Source organism: Nannospalax galili, unplaced genomic scaffold (assembly GCF_000622305.1).
Source record: "Nannospalax galili isolate Female #2095 unplaced genomic scaffold, S.galili_v1.0 scaffold115, whole genome shotgun sequence".
In the NCBI taxonomy this organism is placed as follows: domain Eukaryota; kingdom Metazoa; phylum Chordata; class Mammalia; order Rodentia; family Spalacidae; genus Nannospalax; species Nannospalax galili.
In genome coordinates this window covers 8,366,021-8,385,775 of record NW_008340588.1, presented here as the reverse complement: position 1 = coordinate 8,385,775, position 19,755 = coordinate 8,366,021, and the positions used below count along the sequence as shown (strand labels likewise).

The window sequence follows — 19,755 nt, the reverse complement described above, 5'->3', positions numbered from 1 at the left end:
AGTCAAGATATTCCTGTATTTAAATATTTTTATATAAAATACATTATAAAATATTTCTCAAACACTAGTTTCCTCAACTAATATGTTCTACTGTGGTATATAAAGATTATAGGGTAGATTTTGCCACTGGGTTCCTTTTTATAGTTTAAAATGAGATTACATATTTTATTCAAAAAAGTATGAAGTACCAGATCACAAGAAATCAAATGAAAAGACACAGTTGAAATCCATCTCCAGTCCCTTATATTCTCAGTCCCTTCCCCTGAAACTTAATCAAGCAAAATATTGAAGAAACATCACCGAGAAGTACAGTGGATATGTGTGATATAAAGGTCACATACCGGGGGGCCTACAGGGCCAGAAGGACCAACTTCACCATCTTTGCCTGGAGCCCCCTAGAATGGGATAGAGATGGTTTGTCAAGTGAAGCTCTGAGAATTTGGATAGCTTCATACATATTTTATTCAACACCATAAGTGTATGCCTACCCTTTGCCCAGGAACACCAGCATTTCCTGCTTCTCCAGGTTTTCCAAGGTCACCCTAAAGAATAAATGGAAACTATTCAAAGATTCATTCAATTTAAATATACATACGTATGTACCTTGGTCTCCAAGTGAGGATTCTGATGAGATATTGAACATCTTTCATTGTACTCACACTGCTACCTTTGGGGCCTGGAAGACCCATGCTCCCAGGCTGCCCTCGGATGCCAATGGAGCCAGGAGGACCTGGCCGGCCATCTTCCCCTGGTGCACCCTGCAAGATTGACAGCAGACTAGTAAATCAGTCATAAGCTCTCTCTAAATATTGTATTACCCACAGTGTTGATTGCCTTTGCTAACCATAAAAGATATATTAATTAACATTTTTCCTGTTTGTATCCTAGTGAATTATAAAATTTGAATGGATTTTACAAAACACTTAAGTACTTTGAGTATTTAGAACAGAGATTCTATTTTTACTTCATTTACAAGCCTCCTTGGCACATCTCCCACCCTTCCATGTTAACAAGGGGATATTCTCTTCACTCACAACATGTTGTGGTCATGAACAGAACATTTAGGATTCCTATTTCCTGCTTCATTATAAAGAAAGGTCTCAGAATACCTGGACTGCCAACATATATACCAGCTTATCTCTCCAACATATAAAAGTGGAAGTCATCAGGGAATGAGACTATTTATTGTTAAATAAAGTTCACCAATATTGAAACACATTATTTCAACTTTTTCACTAAAGCAATTTCAATTTCAAATATCTACATCAATAAGAATTAAGCCATTTTTTTTTGTCAAATTTGAAAATGCATAGGTCCCAAGAATTGGTTCTTAACCGGCACTTAAAATACATAATCATGAGCAACATTTACATTATCAAATAAATGCAATATAATTCAACTGAGAACATTAAAATTGGCAGACTTTTACTTAAATCACTGACCAGAGGTCCAAGTTTTCCTTCAGGACCTTGAACACCAGGATTTCCTGTCAGACCCTGAAAATGAAAATTAACTGTTATTCTCCTGCTGAACTGCACTTGAAGTAAAGAGAAAAAATACTGCATTGCTAACTAAATAAAAGGGCAATTTCCCTTTCAAGGATGTTTCCTTACACTACACTACACTCTCATCAATCTTTTCTGCTCTTTAAATAAAATTTTACATGACTTTTTAAAATGAAAATAATTTTTTTCTCTGCCAAAGGTCAAGCATGAAAATTTTAGCATGAAATTTTTAAAAACCATAAAAATTTACAAATTAATATTGTTCTCATGACAGGAGATAATGCTATTCTCAAATACGCCATTGACAAAGGGAATCTAGAAATTAAGGTGTTTTCTATACAGGACAAAAAAGTATTATACCAGTATTTAAAAACTAATGAAACAAGTCAAAACATAAAAACTAATGTTATATGGTATAAAATCAAGCTAACCATAAAAATTTCAATTTCAACTAATGAAGGAAATTTTCCTGGGTGCTTTCATAGCATGTAACTACAGTGTTCTTACCCGAGCACCTGGAAGGCCAGGTTCACCTGGACGACCTGGGTCTCCCTGGCCTCCTTTGGGTCCTGAGGAACCTGCAGGACCCCGTTCTCCTTGAGCACCCTATTCCGCAGAAAACACATGTCATAATTTTTAAAGGAAAAAATGGTTATAGGAAAAAAAAGGAGAAAGAGGTTAAAGTCTTATTTTTCAAATACATACTAATCTGCAACTATATTGTCAAAGAAGCTACGAAGACCTCTTAGAAAACAAAGCCACCCAATGTTTTGTTCTAACTTCTATTCCTTGTGAAAATAGTAGATTTACAATCAATAAATAATAAAAACTGAAATTGTAGCTTCATTTAAATAATTAATATTAAAAAGAAAAGATTTTGAGACTAAATTTCCATCTAAAAACCATATCATCTAGACTAAAGGTCTACAACCTTTTCTTTCCATGAATGACTTTGGAAAGTTTGGAAGTAAATCCCCACATTATTCAAATCACTATTCATCTCCCAGGGTCTCTTAACGTGAAAAGAAAAGAATAGAGAAGATGGGTTTGAGGCAAGGCCTGACATTTTGCATCTGTCTCCTTTCTGTGTATGGACTCATATAAGTCAGGAACACATCACCATCCTAGAAATTAGCATCCTTTGGAACAGTGCACACGTGAGTGCATTGGTGTGATCTCACCTTCGGTCCAGGTAAACCATCTGATCCTGGAAATCCACGATTGCCAGGAGCGCCCTACAAAGAACCAAAATGTAACTCTTAATTTTTGTTGATTATTATGTATTCTAATTAGTGAGTAGTTTTTATTTTTGATACTGTAAAGATTTTAGAGCTATGATCAAACCAACATAGCAAAAGGTAAATATAAAGAAAAGGTACATGACTAGAAAATATTAATTTAAAAGTTTAATGAATATAAGTGCCACAAAAATTAATATGCTGGTATGACAGGCAAAATCACCATCCATAGAGCTTTAAATGTTAACAATAGCATGTGTTCCTGCTGCCCTCTTTGAGAAGACCTTGGCTTTCACTAAAGCTCTACACACTCATGAAATTAGTATTGTCCCTTTCAAGGCTGTGTACTTATACTCCACTCTCATCAATCTTTTCTGCTAAAATTCCTAAGTCCTTTCTGGCCTCCTCAACTGAGAAAGCTCCTTCTCCAAAGTTCCCTTGCTGGCTTGTCCCCTTCAAGTCTTAGCCAAAATGCTGCTTCTCAGAGGACTCTATTTCCTCTCCACCAAACCTAACATCCCTTCACTGTTATATACATGTAGTTATTCTCTGCCATGTCACCAAGTATTTGGTATATGGGGCACTTATTAAAATGTGTGTTTTATTTATCTGTTGACATATTTATCATCCCAATAAATTAAATCTGTTCACTACAACCCACATGAGGATAAGGACCACAAGCTTCTTGTTCACTGATGTATCCCAATCACTTACAATTCAAGCTAGCTTAAATTGACCATTCAGTCAATACTAATTAAACAAATGAATGAAGCATGATTAAGCACTTGGCTCTTTTTCCATATAGACAACTATACTATATTCTGAAAGGACCCACATCAAGTCTCTTGTTGTTCCTTACTATCCTCAAAATTATTAACACAACCTCCCCAAACACACACAGACACACATGCAGAGAGAGAGAGAGAGAGAGAGAGAGAGAGAGAGAGAGAGAGGGAGACGGAGACAGAGATAGAGACAGACAGAGACAGAGCACTTAATTACTCAAATTTACCCTTTCTCCCATTGGTCCTGGAGGTCCAACTGTGCCTGGATCACCTCGAGGACCTCTTTTGCCTTCTTCACCAGGTGGGCCTATGGGACCCTGAATACCATGTGGCCCCTATTAAAACAAAAGGACAATTTCCAGGGAGATTCAATTAGTTATAGTCGTGAAACTCATTTAATGAAGCCAGTCACAAAATTTAAAGTATATTAAATCATTCTTTTACACCGTAATTCCCACTGCTATTTTAAATACGTGAGAATCTTAAACAGTACGTAGCCAGGCAATATTTATACCTTTCTTATTATTAAAAAATAAAGACTTACTGGTTCCCCCTTTGGGCCAGCTTCTCCTTTGAAACCTGGAACACCTGGATCACCCTAAAATAAAATACAAATAGTTTTAAGAAACAGGGAATTCAGCAAATCCCTCCTGCTCTAATTGAATATAGTGTATGGACCTCTAAGTCTGTATTGAGTTCGTGGTAAAATTCAATACAGTAATTTTTGTGACTGTGTAAGTACTTCTGTGTGCAGGTGCATGGGTATGTGTATGCCTGTCTCCACCTTCCTAGGCCCAAGATTACAAGCAGGCCCCACCACCTTCAGCATTCTTTATGTCGGTTCTGGGGATTAACTCAGATCCTCAAGCACTTTACCAACTAAGCCATCTGCTTAGTGTGAAATACACTCTTTGTTTAAACTTTGAAAATCCGATAGAATTGTAAATTATATGGACTACACATAGGAACTTATATGTGTAAATGTTTATAGTTTCCAATATAATTTTGAGGCAGTTTACTTTAAAGAAGCCATCAAGAGACTTATTTTATACCATTTTTATCATATATACTAGAAAATCTAGAATTCAGTGTTCAGATTTAATCATTAAAATTAGAAATAGCAATGAAAACTTCTATTTTAGGATATGACTTATTTTCTTGGAGTGAAATTTATATTTGCGTTTTATTTCTTGAGAATTTGACAACTTTTTTTCACATAGTTCACTTCAGTTTTAAAATGTTCTGGGCCTTTGAGATATTTCCTTAAATACTATTTGTAGTTTATGTTGCAAGAACCAACAGCTAAATTCAGAACATGGTAATATTGAATGTGAATGAGCAACACTCATATTTCAATAAGCCTGGCACCATCACTGGAAATGTTATGAACATGACCTGTCACTTTGAATAAAACCTAAAATGCTTGTTTAAAATAGTGCTAGCTAGCTAGCAAAAATAAGATTAGTTTATTTTTACACACCAATCTAAAATCTAAATATATACAAGTTCTTAATGTATCTATTTCTTATGGTCTAATTATAATATTGCTCATGATTTCTGCCAAACTTTGAAACTCATTCAACATGAATAATGTGTTGAAATCACCCTCTAATTTCAAAGCTGCTGAACTCGTTTTTAGCCAAGACAGCAGTATAAATTCCTGTTAAATCTCCACATTTCCTCTCACTGACTTGTAAAATATTTCTTTTTTTTTTTAACAGGTGTGTGGCCATATCTACATGGATACCCAGACCAGTGTAAAATATTTCCACAGCAGTTATTATTCAACTATTCATAAAATTCTGAGGTAGACCATGAAATTAAGACCTTATTATTTTAGTTTAAAATAAGCATTAAAATAAAACACATTGCAATAATGTTCAACTCAGAATTTAAGCATCAAAATTGTAAATTAAGAGTTGAATTTCACTTTAACAATGATTGCAGTCTTCATTTCCCTCATTCAAGTAAATCACATTATCTTTATCTTTGTTCCACTGTGTATCATTTTTCTAGGTGCCTTTATTGGATCGGACAAAAGGATCACAATTATTTCAAAAGACACTACCGGTTGTCCTCGAATTCCCTGAGGTCCAGTGCTGCCCTGAGGGCCAGGAGATCCAGGGGGTCCTGACAAGCCAGGGGGTCCAGAGGTACCTGCAGAGCCCTATCAGACAGTAAGAGTGACATGATGAGCAGGGACTTAGGTAGTAATCTAGAACAAATATCCAAAGGATTATAGGATTACATCCCTTTAAGCTTTGTTTTGCATAAATGTTGCTACTTACCGTGGGCCCTTTGGCACCAGGCGTACCATCAGTTCCCATCGTACCCTAAAATGTATATGAAAAGTTTTTTAAATCTTGAGCTATATCTTGGCACATCTGAAGTGGTATTCAGATGTTCAGATCATGTAAGAAGAGGCAGGGAAATTGCAAATTTTATCTACCATTATATCGCAGCAGTATTTTGTAAATAACATTTCCCATAAGATAGAAAAGAAAAAAAAAACGTAGTACTGGCATTTAAAATGATTGTTTAATGAGTTTGAATAATTCAGGATTGATTATATTAAAATAAATTACATTTTTATGATACAATTAATGCCCATTTTTCTGAGCTAGTTCTTAGAGGTGTTAGAAACTTACAGGAAGACCTTGAGAGCCAGCTGGACCTGGTGGCCCAGTTTCACCTCTCTGTCCCTGAGGACCTTCGGGGCCTCTTGCTCCAGTGGGACCTGCTTCTCCCTAAAGACACAAAAATGGAAATATTAATTTAAGAAAAATATCATATCCTGGTATAAAGTTGATTGCATATTTAGAGATTCTCATTTTAAATCTTCGAATATTTGAAACTATTAAAAGCACAAAAGAGCTTATTGAGGATGTGTCAGCCTGATTTACAAAATGGACCCTTTCCTGTTTATTTTCCTATATCATAACGCTGGGGTTTCCTACTGGGAATATTCTCCCAGTCTGTAGTTATAGAAGTCCTACATAATCATCAATGTCAATTTAAGTCACCTCTCCTCTGAACCATCACAAAGTATTTTTTAACACATTTTACCAAATGTTTTTAACTTGCTATACATTTAACACAATGTAAATTCACAAAAATTAAGAATGTCCCTATACTAGACACCACCAAGTCACTCAAAGAACAGAAGTAGATGCTTTACTCCCTCAAAGACTGCTTTCAATTGGCCCTTAAATAAATATTTAGTCCCTTCAAGACCACCATTATATAGCAGAAGCATGCTGAGATTTCTTAAGCAATGAAAATCAAATGGAGGAGGGGAATTCCAATACAACAATCAACCACACAATTAAAACTTGATTCAATCACCAGAGTACAAACTCCCTAATAGTTCTTCAACTCAATATTATGAAGTACTAAAATGTGTTTCAGGACTCAGACAATAATTCTTTGAAAGGGTTAAATTCATTATAAAAGTATATATGATATCTCACATCATTAGAAAACAAAAAATTGCTTACTTGCTATAAAAGCATTAGAGAAAATCATGTTTCAGTGTATACAGGATATAATTTGATTTATTAAAACACAACTCTATTGACTTTCAAAGAAATATTTATTCAATAACATGGGAAACACCAGGCTTGCAATGGTTGATAAGCTTAATTTCTGGCAACCTAAAAGCAAAACTCGAGGTATTCAAAAAATAAATAAAATATTTCTTTTTCTAGGAATTAAAGAGCATTTTTAAAATATTAATTATAGAACAAAGTAGACCTGGTAATCTTTATTTCAATTATATGTGGTAATCTAGATAGCACATCCAAAGCCAGTATAGGTAGCTGAGTTTTGATTCAATTAAACAATTTTAGGGTTAGCTTCTTCTATGCAATTTTTGAGACATACTACAAGTCTCTCATATGTTTTTCTGAAATTCAAGCTTAGCTTCTGTATTTTATCCTACATATCATGTATCTACAGATACAGAGACTAAGGAAACTGAAATTGCAAGCTTTAAGAGGTTCATCAGTATTAATAAAACATACTAAATCCCCACTATCCTTCACTGAAGTGCAAATGACTGGGTACAGAAGTTTATCCATACAGAATCAGAAACTATGGTAGATTCTCACAGAAAGAGATCAAATCAAAGTCCCAGGGATTTTATGATGAGTAGCAGAGAGAGGAAAACAAGTTTTGTGATATACTGTTTGCCACGTCTTAGCTTTATTATGAAGCATTCAGTAGCCTAGAATTAGTCTTAGAAAAAATGCGGGGCTACAGGCCATATCCAGAGTGACCATTTGTATAAACTGTTTGCTAATGAAGTTTAGCAATTGTCTAACTGAAGCTGAGGTGAGCAGAAACTCCTTTCTGCTACTTCATTGTTCTAGGCTCAAGGACTGTCCTTTCCTTATTTCCCTAGGAAGCATTCAGTTTGACTGTGGGAAGTCTCCCAGAAAGACAAAGGAAATTCACGTTTTAATCAGAGTATGGGGGAAATATGGGGCCAGAGTCGGTTGTACAAAGATTTGGGCTATAAGGCTAAAGATGTAACTCAGTGGTTAACACTTGCTTAACATATGGGAAGCCCTGGGTTTGATCTCCAGTATCACAAAGAAGACAAAGAATGGGAGAAGGATGAAGGGGAAGAGTGAGAAGAGAAGAAAGAAGAAGAGGAAAAATAATAGTATTAACATGAGTGTAGGTAGAGGAGAAGAAAGAGGAGGAGGAAGATAGAAAAGGAGGAGAAAGAGGAGGAAAAGCAGTTGCACACTTCAGGAAGATCAGAACCCAAAAGATGCAAAAAGTTTCTTATTGAAAGGAGGGACTGGTTACTGCAGTAACTTATGACTTCTTCTGAAAGCAGTTGCATCCCTGTGGTAAAGATTTAAAGATGCCATTAAGGAGAACCTGTAGAATAACTTAAAAAGTAGATTTTCATATTTCAAAGGATATTTGAAATGTCAGTTTCATTTCATTTCTATAGTCAAATCCAATCTGAGTGTAGTTACTAACAAGAATCATGAACCTACACTGAGGATATTGGCTTGATCAGTACCAACACTAAGGGTGTATACAGATTATCACACCTAATCCTAGACAGAATTCTATAAGGAAAAAAGACACAGAGGCCCCAGTTGATTGACCATGGGTACAGCCATTTTTATAAAGCTGAATCTTGTAAGGAAATCTCATCTTCAAGATGAAGTTACTGACCCTGAGAGTGAGGTGAAATAAAATATTGTTGCTTACAATTTGGAAGTAGTGGATGGAATTTACTTGTGAATTATCTAATATAATCTTAACATCCTCCTACTATAATCCTTGACTCTCTCTCCCAAAGTACTGAGAGAAATAACTAGTTGTGACACACTACAATCCCCACAGAATGCTTTAATCCATTCCCACCTGGAGAGCCAAATGTCCTCCCTGCTTACTCCTTTAAGGGATAGGGGAGGGGCAGAGAAATAGCCAACGTGTTGACAAGTTCTAATTTATTTTCACTTCCTACTGTTTAGAACATTCTGTTGCTGATTACTTTGCATACTCTATCCAATAAAAGTTTTTATTCAGTTCTTCTTTCTTATAGTCATTTCAAGTCTGTCAATGGAGTCAAAACACAATAGATTCTTTGATTTTCATTTTTCTATTTTCTTTGTTAATTTCCCGCTCCAAAAATACCATGAACATACTACTCTAGGCTCTTTCTCTTGTTAAGCAAAATTCCTATACTTTCCAATTACTGGAATGCCCTTCACTTTGGGACTCATGTAATCAAACACTCACCTTCATCCCAGGATTTCCTGGAAAACCAGAAGAGCCAGGTATCCCGAGAGGACCCTATTTAAAGAAACCAGGAACGTAATCAGACATCTACTTAATTAGTATGCAGTGAGCTAATTTTTCCATTCTCCTATTAGGATATGTATTAATGATTGATAGAAATAATCTATTTTGTAATTTAAAAGCAACATAATAATGGAATTATGTTTAATATTTTTCAACATTGATCTAACGTAGTGCTCAAAGATAAATCCGATGGTATTAAATGTAAGAATTTAATTACCTAATTGTGCCCAATACAATTGAGTCACAATTGAAAATTGTTCAAAACAATTGCGTCCTGGGAGATATGTTTTGTCTACCTTAGCCAAGTAACAAAGACAGTTATTCAACAGGTGTATTTTGTGCCCAAGTCTAGTTCTTCATTCTATTCAAATTAAGCCTCAGAACTATCTGGAGAATTTTTCAGGCAGATATTTAACACTGTCCTACATTTGAATAGGATGCACAGAGCTTAAATAATTGATGTAAACTGGATTGGAAGTAAATGACTTTAGGAATCTCATTCTAAATTACCTCAGTTCTTTTTTGAATATTATGCTGGTCCATGAATTTTGAATTAATAAAAGCCTTCTGAAAATATATTCATTTTCTACTTATTTCATTTCTTTTTTTTTTGAGTAACAAGGGGGGAAAAGATCCTTGGGTTAAATAACTTTGATTAATATAATTCTATTTCATTTTTGGCATATGAAAAAATATGTAAACCTTTAAAATTGGTCCCTATGACCAAAACAATCTCTCTCTGTGTCTCCTTCTCCTCACCCCACACTTTCATGGTGTTTGTAATATTAGCACAGGTCATCTAGCAGAGTTTGACTTAACTTACTATTTCAACCAGATACATTTTTTCACAGACTATTTAGTTATGAAGCTACACTATTATTATTTATATTTTATGAATAACTAGTCTTAATCATAGGGATAATTTCTTCTAGACATTGTTATAACATCCTTTTAAAAACCAGAGCACCACTCCTGAAGGACTAAAGAATTACTAATGTAATGTGATTTGATGATGAAGGCACATGTATGAATAAGTTACTCTATAGTTGAGAAAAAATACTTTTTTAAGCTACTTGAAAGCAGTAGCTTTCTTTAGCTTGTAGGGTTATACTTTGAGTCATTGGCACAATATGTAGAGTTTTTTATCTATAGGCAATCCACTTTATCTCTAAAGTCTCTTAAGATATTTATGCCTCTTGGCACCTCAGCAGTTAATGAGTAATAATTGAAGATATACACATTGGAGAATTATTGCAAGACTGAAAATATATCACGAGTTTATCAAATTAAAGAACTGTGCCTTTGTTTACATTTTACTATCACTAAGTATGAATGTTTACATCTTTAAATATGGGTTAAAAATTCTTAATTTTAAACAGTATCTAAGACATAGTTCAAGATTACCTGGAGAAAAATATAGTAGTATTGTTGATACTAGGTATGAAAACTCAGTGTATTAGACATTAACATTCCCTGAAACCTCACCATTTCTTAGCCCATGTGATACTGAATCCAAGTTTACTGCAATAGCTTTATTTATTGTGTATATGGCAAAATTCAAATATTCACACATCCAATAACAAAACTGAAATAATTCCTTTCTATCCAAAACCCAAATCCACAAAGTGAGTCTGTTCCTCTTCCTATATTTCCAATCTCAGGTAAACTGCATCATGCACAAAACTCTATAAACTAGAAGACTAATAGGCAACTCAATTTTTTTTAGCTCATTGATATGTAATCTGCTTCCACTGCAAAGTAACTTTAGTTTACATCTCTATAGTTTCTCTCTGGAATTGTGATAATGATATTCTTGCTCAGCCTTAGCCATTTCATTCCACCTTTCATTCAATGGCATATGATCTTTCTGGTCAAGACATTCCTACATATAATATTCCAGAATGATCTCTCAATATCTACTATAAGAAAGAATTCAAGTACTCCTTAACTTACTAAATGCAACTGTGTGAGCTACTACCTGCAAGCCAATCCAGCTTGACCCTCTTAATATTTCCCTGAGTTCATCACATTTTTCATTTACTCATTCTTGCCCTTTTATATATTGCTAACTCAAGATATTATTTGAAAATTATTTTTTAATTCCTGTTTACATCCTTCATCTATTACAGATTTAAACACATCCTCCTCTACATTCCTACATTTCAAGTTGTATTCTACCTTACAGCCAACAGCAATAGTATTGGACACCTATATTGATTACTTGATCCAGTTTTCAAAGATAACTGAATTTAGCATCTTTCTATTTCAAAAAAATAGCAGTGTCTAGAACATATTGGGTGCTCTGTAAATGTTTACACATGCATAAATAAAAGAATGGATGAATTAATAAATACACGAATATGAAAATATATAAATGAATAATGGACTAATTAATTAGTTAACGTGAAAACATCACAACTCACCATTGGTCCAGGCTTTCCAGGCATGCCATGGGCACCTCGTTGTCCCTAACAAAGAGAAGAGGAAAGAAGATCAGCTAGCATTTTCCACAATATTTCTAATCCATTTTCAAACAATTTCCGCTATAAGGTTGATAACAAGTGTCTCTGAGGTAATGGCAACAAAAATACAAGTTTGTAAAAGGCTAGTATGGTAACAATACGCACATTTCTCCTTGCAGAAGTAAGAAAGAAAAATCAGGGGCTGGAGAGCTGGCTCAATGGTTAAAAGCACTGGATACTCTTGCAAAGGACTGGGGTTCAGTGCCCAGCATCTATATGGGAGCTAATAACCATTTCTAACTCCAGTTTCAGGGAATCCGACACCTTCTTCTGGTATCTGAGTGTGTTGTAGGACAGATGGGTGTATTTACGTGCATGTAAGCAAAACATTCATGCACATACAATAAAGATAAATAATAAATTTTTAATGTTTTTAAATAAATGAAAATAAAAATTGAGAAAAATGAAACTGATTAAGAATTCTGTTATCTTACCTGATTCACCTGTCATCTAAGCTCAGAGACAATGAGAATTTGAATATTTTAGCCTTATTAATAGCCAGATTAACTCTGAGGACAGAATGTCCTTGCAAAACAAACATGCATAAAAACATATGCACACACAAAAATGATGTTTGAAAGAATTCTGTGAGTTTCACCCAGATTCCCTTCAAGACTTGGTATCTCAGAAATGCTAATTGCATCAGCTGGAAGTGACACCTGCTGAGGGATCACAGCTGAAGCTCTCCCTGGCAACTGCCTTCTGCTAAGGGCATTATGTTTTTCCAAATTCTGCCCTTTCCTTGGTCAATAAGGTTAAAATGTTTGGTTTCCATTCAACACATGTCTGAAGAGCCCCAGGACACCCATGGGATTTATTGAGGTCTCTGTTGCAATTGCAACACAATCCAGTTTCCTCTCTCCAACTCTGCTTCTTTTACTCGTGTTTTCACACATGTATTTTCGAACAGCACTCCCCAGTCAATTTCCTGTATACAAGTCAGTGCTTTGAAGCTGTTGCCTAGGAAAACTGACCCAAGACTCAAAGACCACTAGTGCCAAATGTTCTATGAGAGAGCAGACTATGAATTGGATTTTTTTAGCTGGATTCCTCATGGTCGAATTTGCATTAGATGGAGTAGGGATCAGGACTGGCTTACTGTGGTAGTACAGTGGTAAGCAGTGTCCCCAACAGTGGCCTGAGACAGAGCACAAATGTAAAGGAATGGGCTACAGATGCCATATCTCAGGTATTTGAGAAAGCTTAGGGGATGCAGCAGCTATAAATGTGATGGAATTTCATTGGGGAAACATGCCAAAAGGATGTTGGTGATTAAATATGAAGGAGCTGTTGTATGAATTTTTTTCACGGCATTCAGAATGTTATGCGATGCTGGCTAATATTTCAAATGTGAAGCTTGTTCTGAAATAAAATAAAATTCCAAAATAAAATATAGATGACCTGGTATTATTCTCAATCAAATGACATAATCAGTAAAACTAATCTGAAAGAGAATTCACTGTACTTCTCAATGGTATCAGAGATACCAGGTTTACTTACAGGAGCACCCTGTGGCCCAAGTCTTCCTCTTTCTCCCGGCATTCCTCTTGGTCCCTACAGGTGAGAGAGAAATTCTCCTGAAGCATCTTACATGAATTCTAGGCTGCTTAGACTTCACTGCTCCCTCAAATCTAAATGCAATATACTTAAAGATAAAGAGATTTATACATTAAAATAGCATAACATATTATGCATTATTTACAGAAGAAAATTTAGGTGTAAAATTCTCTTTACCTGTGGAGATACAAACCCCGGATACAAATAGATTTTACTTAACCTAGATTTAAAGACTAAATAAACAATAATGTTCAGATCACTTTACATAGAAAATACAGGCATTTAACAGTCAAGGAAAGCAGTGAAATGCAGAAAGGACCCATTTCCTTATAAAGTGTACAATTTTCTTGGTTTGCTTTTCATCAGCTGCTAATTAAGATTCTTTACTAGCTATGACATCTCTTTATCACATGTTCTTAATGTAATCTTAAAAACAATGAAATAAAAAGTGCTTACCAGAGGACCCATGGCACCCATTGGACCAGTAGGGCCAGCTTCACCCTAAAGCAGAGTTGAGAAAAATCACAATGTGAAAATCTAAATGGTATTTTAAAATAACATTGTTCCATATATGCATGAGTTTGAAGGCATAGTTTCCAAAAATAACATTTGAAAATTATGCTTTCAAAGAATATCTCAGAATTTTGTTTTACTATCTTTTCTTATAAGTAAATGAATTTTTAATTTCTATAGAAATAAAGCCTAAAATAAAACTGGGAATTTAAACATGATTGATAAAAGCTATCAATTCTAGCCAAAGAATAATTATGTTTATATCTGACATATCTCAAAATTTTACAAGGCTAAAAATTACTGCAATATTTTCTTAGGAAATTTAGAAATGAACTTAATTTTTTTCCACACATGTATCCCATAATGATGGTTCCCATTTAAAAACTCCTCTATATTTCTGTGATATTTTCTCTCCCTACATAAATAAATCAATTCAAGGTAGAAATGATGGGCAATTTTTATTTACTTCACTATTCTTTAATTTATACCCCTCCTTCCTCCAGAAGTTTTTTTGCTTATGTAAAAGTTGTAGGTACACAAAGCAAATGAAGTGCTACAGTATTGTTAAGTTTAGGTTTGAACAGTTACCTTAGCACCATTTGCTCCAACTTCACCTTTAGGGCCTTCAAGACCTTTGTGTCCCTAAGAAGAAAATGTAAACTTGTAAATATTTACTGCTATCTGAAATTTTCAAGAGCATAAAAAAGAATCAAAAATGAATTCTCAGAAAGTGCCTTTGAAGCAAGTACAAAATTTAAAGTTGTTGCTCACTATATTTCCAAAGTGTTGACTTTTTTGAAAGCTATTCAATGAAAATTAGAGCTTCACATTTAGATAATACTCTTAGCTTACATTGTTAATCATCAAAAAATTGTGACTTAATAGAAACGTAATCTACAGCAATAAAATAATTGACATTGGTCCTAGAGGAAACACAGGTTACAGGGTTTACATAGTTTAAAAAATATGTATCATTGTGTGGATGCTGTCCTGGAACCAATTCCCAGTAGATACCAAAAAAGAATGGTATTTAAAATAACTAGTATTTCAGCAACACTCTAATCAGAAGATCAACTACTCAAAAGAGAGACTAGTCAGTATACTAATGTAATATTGGCCTTGCTTTCAGGTAAATAGATGATTGATGATACATGATAGATGATAAGTAAATGATAGATGATGATAGATTAGATAGATAGATGATAGATAATAAGATAGATAGATAGATAGATAGATAGATAGATAGATAGATAGATAACAAAGATATATACATAGATAGATAGATGATAGATGGATAGATAGATAGATAGATAGATAGATAGATAGATGATAGCTAGCTAGATAGATGATGGATGATAGACTGATAAACTGATAGATCGATGATAGATAATAGTTAACAGAATGGTAGATGAGTAGGTGATTGATGGATAGACAGCAGAATGATAGTAAACGGACAGATGGTAGATACATGCATATACAAATATATCCATAATAGATGATAAACACATGATATATATTGGTTCACACTTGTATGTACTATATTTAATAGAAACATATTAATTATCTTGAGATAAAAAGAACTTTTTATTGTCTTCCAAGTCTCCAAATCTCCAATGTATAGGTCCTTTATGTAACCTAGTGTATTTGAATCAGGTCCCTTATTGCCCCATATAATGATTACCTATTTTTCTAAATGTGTCCATTATTAACTGAATCTGTAGGCCAGAGACTTTTCTTATTCATCATGAGATACTTTTCTGCAACACAGTATTCAAATATGTAATAAAAGCTCACAGTATATTTTCTTTATTAAATCATATGATGTTCAAAGAAAATGTAAAATAGCATTACAATTTCAATAATGACAAATATTTGAACCACAAACAGTAAAGACAATTGACACAGGGAATTATAAAGGTTCTAAATATAATACTACCCAGGCCCCGCTCAATAAACCACAGACTTAGAGAACTTACTCGGTGACCCTTCAGGCCTGGAAGACCAGGAGCACCAGGAAAACCTCGAGCTCCCTGGGAGAAAGTACACAGCATTAATACAAAGAGAAAATTGCATAATATACTTTTGCCTGCAGATACCAGACACATAGTCTTTCACCAACACATTGAAGAGTAATAATATACTTTTAGCTATCAAAATGTTATCTAGGTAATCAAAAGTTTACAAAACATGTACTCTGTGTAGAAACAGAAGAATGATACACAAAGATGTGAATTAAATAATCAGGTACTTATTTAATGATGGTTTTAAATGAAATCACTATTATCTGACTAGAAATAAGAAAAAAAATGCATGCATTAACATGTGTAATGTCTAAATTGACTAGGTCCAGGTTAGGGAGAAAACTTCAGGAAAGGACTAAGAGAACTGTTTCCTCCTTTGCATTGTACTCTATTCGCCATAGAAAAGTCAAAGTACATGTAGCAAGTCAATGGGTTTTTTATTTTCTAAGCTTCTGAACACTGACACCAGAATTAAATGAGGATACTATTATAATACAATCAGTAGTTATTAGAATAAATGCTCAGGACAAGCTTTATGAGTTTGTGACTTAGTAAATGGGTAGGATTATTCATTGCTTTTCTCCCCTGGCAGCTTGCATAGTACCCCCCAATATTATGAGAGCTGGTCCTCAGGGAGGAAGCTTCCAGGTCAGTTCCAGTTCAATATCTCCAAGTCCTGTATTAAATTGTGTGGTATCTTCAGCAATGGGCACTTACCTTCAAGGTCTTGGAAGTAACCAAGGGCAGTGGCAATAACCTATATTGGTTTTTGGAGTCTCTAGGATAATCCTGACAAACAATTCAGAAGGATGTGTCCTATGCCTGGCACTGGGGTTTTTGAAAGTTTTTTTGTTTGTTTGTTTTTTTGGCAACAGTTGAAGACTATTACAGAAATCCACAACTGAGGTCAAAATATTGTGAATAATGGACCATAGGGTGGCCAGCCCCAATTGACACATCTACAATGCAACCCTATACCTAAGGTTTGGGGAACATTGCAGAAGAGGTGGTAGAAAGATTGTAAGAGCCAGAAGACTATGACACCTGTTGCCACATAGGGTCTCTATACAGGACAAGAACGCCATTTATGGAATCTCAAAAAATATGATTGCTTAAACAAGACCTACATGATGACAACCCCAGCTAACATGGCAAAGTGAGTGGGGGAAATTTTCCATGGTTGCACCTCTGGATGAAGAGCTAAAGGCAATTAATGGCTGCCTGAGAGAGGGAGAGAATCAATTTTCTCCAGGGATAAGCTCCCTGAAGGGTTATTCAATCCCAAGTGTTCAATACTAAATGGATACTGTATATGTAACAATAATAATTAAACAAGAAGAGGTCACAAAATTAAGAGGACATGAAATCAGGACATAGAAACAGTTGGAAGGGTAAGAGGGAGGTATGGAAATGATATGAATACAGTACTAATGTATGAAATTCTCCAAAGAATAAAAATTTAATTATAAAATAAAAATTAAATGAGGAAATAAAATATCAAACAGAAAGGTCAAGAGATGTGAGAATGGCTTGGTTTCCTATCTCATTTCCATATTTCTGCTAATCCTATGTATCTTCTACTGAAGCACATTAAAAGAATAGAAATATAACCAAAAATCAAACTAATTATATAACTATTTTGAAATGATCCTTAAGACACTTTCCAAATACTTCCTTTAAATTGATAGTGACCTAGTAACTCAGTCATGTACTTAGTCTCATTTTCTAGATGAATTTTGCAGTGAATTCCTGTGACCACTATTGTCAGATTTTGCACCTTGATAGTACAGATCAATGCTATCAATTATTGTCAAATTTCAACTATTGTTAGTAACCATAATATCCTCAGCACTTAGCCTTACACTTACTTAACACTTTAGTGGACAATGAATAAATAATCACTGGATAGACAACTGACTAAAGAAATGCTTTAAAACCTTGAAGTCTCATAGCTCTTTATCTAAACTTATCCAGAGAACTTCTTGTATTTTAGCATTTAAATGAATGCCCAAATCCTTCCATTCCATACAGTCTTTATTAACTGATTACTAAATAAATTAATGAACAACTCAATAAAAGAAATTCAGATGATAGGATCAAAGTAATATTTCCTCTGTGACTTCTTGAAGGGAAAATGTTTCTTTAGTGTTTTGGGGGTATCACAATAAACATGCATATCATCTCTCTGAACACATGAAGTCCCACAAATTCTTCTGTTGATCCAACCTTGCTTAGGAATTCTTTTATATCAGGAACTCCCTTTAAGTTTTTCCACTGGAATCCTCCCTTTTACTGAGATATGTGTCCCTTCCCCCCTGAGCAAGCAACTCAGTGCACACTTATCCAAGCCTATGGGAGAATTCCTGAGCTATGTTATTTCAAATAATTAGTTAACTTCAGCTTTTATGGTCCGTGAGGGAAATTCTCATGTGATTACATATTCTAGTATAACAAGGAAATGAACCAGATGTGTGAATTCTCATAAAGAATTCTCATTCTGCTGACCCAGGGCTGTCATCACAGCACAATTGCACATTGTTGTAGTGAGCTTGCAGAGTACATCTGCGCTCTGCTGGCAAGGTACCTTTCCTTCCCACAGAGACACACACCATGAGACCATGCCAGAGTGCAGCAGGCCATAGGAGGATCAATCCTGGAGAGGCTGAAAAGGACATTTGTTTAAATGGCTAAACCTCATGCCTTTGTCTGCATTCAGACCTCTGGCTGATGGAGGAGGAAAGGAAAGAGAGTGAGAAGATGGGGGATTGGTTTCATAATTGAAACTAAATAATCCGTAGAGCCCTATAAATCCCAGTTAAAGATCAACAATTCTGTTTAAAAAAAAAAAAAAAATCCCAGCACGAACCTCATCAATTTCCAGAAAGTAAACAGAAGATCATGCAGTACTGGGTGGTTTTACTAAGTGTAGAAACATTGGGAAATGATAGGAAATAGAATGAGGAGACCAGACTCATTAAGGGGCTGGTGGGCATCAGATACTACAAGAATGGAAATTTTTGCATAGGATTCTTGCTTCCTTATTCTCTAATTTTCCCAATTTTATTGTAGCGCATCTTGAAAAGGGGCCCTATAAGAGATCATGAGGGTCAGAAAAATGAGCTCCGAGAGTGCTCAAGGTCTGAGGTCCTGAATTCTGGAGGAATGCGTTGCCCTGGATGTTCTTATAGTGACTCAATGGAGAAGAACAACTGTGTTAGGAGGCCTGGCAAAGAGCACATCCTGTCCCAAGAGCTTAGAGCCCAGAATACAAATAAAGAATTTCGGGCAACACTGAGACTTGGGGAGCAGCCAAACAAGCATCCTGTCCACAGTTTCGTGTCACAAGTTAATTTTTAAAAAAGTAGCCAGGTGTGGTGGCTTGCGCCTTTAATCCCAGCTCAAAGGAGGCAGAGGCAGGTGGATCTCTGCGAGATCAAGGCTACCCTGGTTCACATTTAACTTCCAGGTCAGCTGTGACTAGAGAGACCCTGTTGAAAAACAACCAACAACAAGTACAAGTCAATAAACTCAAGCTATTGTTTTAGACAGGTGGGATAATATAAAATAAAAAAATAGGTAAAAACAGAACTCGGGTGCTGTGAATTATAAATAGGTCAGGTTTGTGACTTCAGAACACACTTCCTAATTTCTGAAAATTTAAGTTTAGGGAATATCCATGTGTATGATAGTTAGGATATAATTTCTTGGTTCTAGTAGGGCTTTCATGTAGTTCCAATGCTACAATCTGGGAATTGTAATTAGCTATATTTTTGGAAAAATGCCCT

General features: G+C 35.0%; 1 protein-coding gene across 1 annotated transcript in view; it reads right to left on the bottom strand.

Annotated features, from left to right (window-relative positions):
• Col5a2 (collagen type V alpha 2 chain) overlaps window positions 1–19,755 on the bottom strand; it is a 146,350-nt gene that overhangs the window by 34,324 nt on the left and 92,271 nt on the right. The window contains exons 13-29 of the mRNA XM_017798841.2: window positions 15,926–15,979; window positions 14,538–14,591; window positions 13,893–13,937; window positions 13,380–13,433; window positions 11,781–11,825; window positions 9,295–9,348; window positions 6,177–6,275; window positions 5,817–5,861; window positions 5,597–5,695; window positions 4,073–4,126; window positions 3,756–3,863; window positions 2,687–2,740; window positions 2,013–2,111; window positions 1,443–1,496; window positions 660–758; window positions 489–542; window positions 342–395 (exon numbers count right to left, since the gene is read on the bottom strand). Of these exons, the coding sequence (XP_017654330.1) occupies window positions 342–395; window positions 489–542; window positions 660–758; window positions 1,443–1,496; window positions 2,013–2,111; window positions 2,687–2,740; window positions 3,756–3,863; window positions 4,073–4,126; window positions 5,597–5,695; window positions 5,817–5,861; window positions 6,177–6,275; window positions 9,295–9,348; window positions 11,781–11,825; window positions 13,380–13,433; window positions 13,893–13,937; window positions 14,538–14,591; window positions 15,926–15,979 (1,125 nt within the window). The remainder of the gene's footprint in view (window positions 1–341; window positions 396–488; window positions 543–659; window positions 759–1,442; window positions 1,497–2,012; window positions 2,112–2,686; window positions 2,741–3,755; window positions 3,864–4,072; window positions 4,127–5,596; window positions 5,696–5,816; window positions 5,862–6,176; window positions 6,276–9,294; window positions 9,349–11,780; window positions 11,826–13,379; window positions 13,434–13,892; window positions 13,938–14,537; window positions 14,592–15,925; window positions 15,980–19,755) is intronic.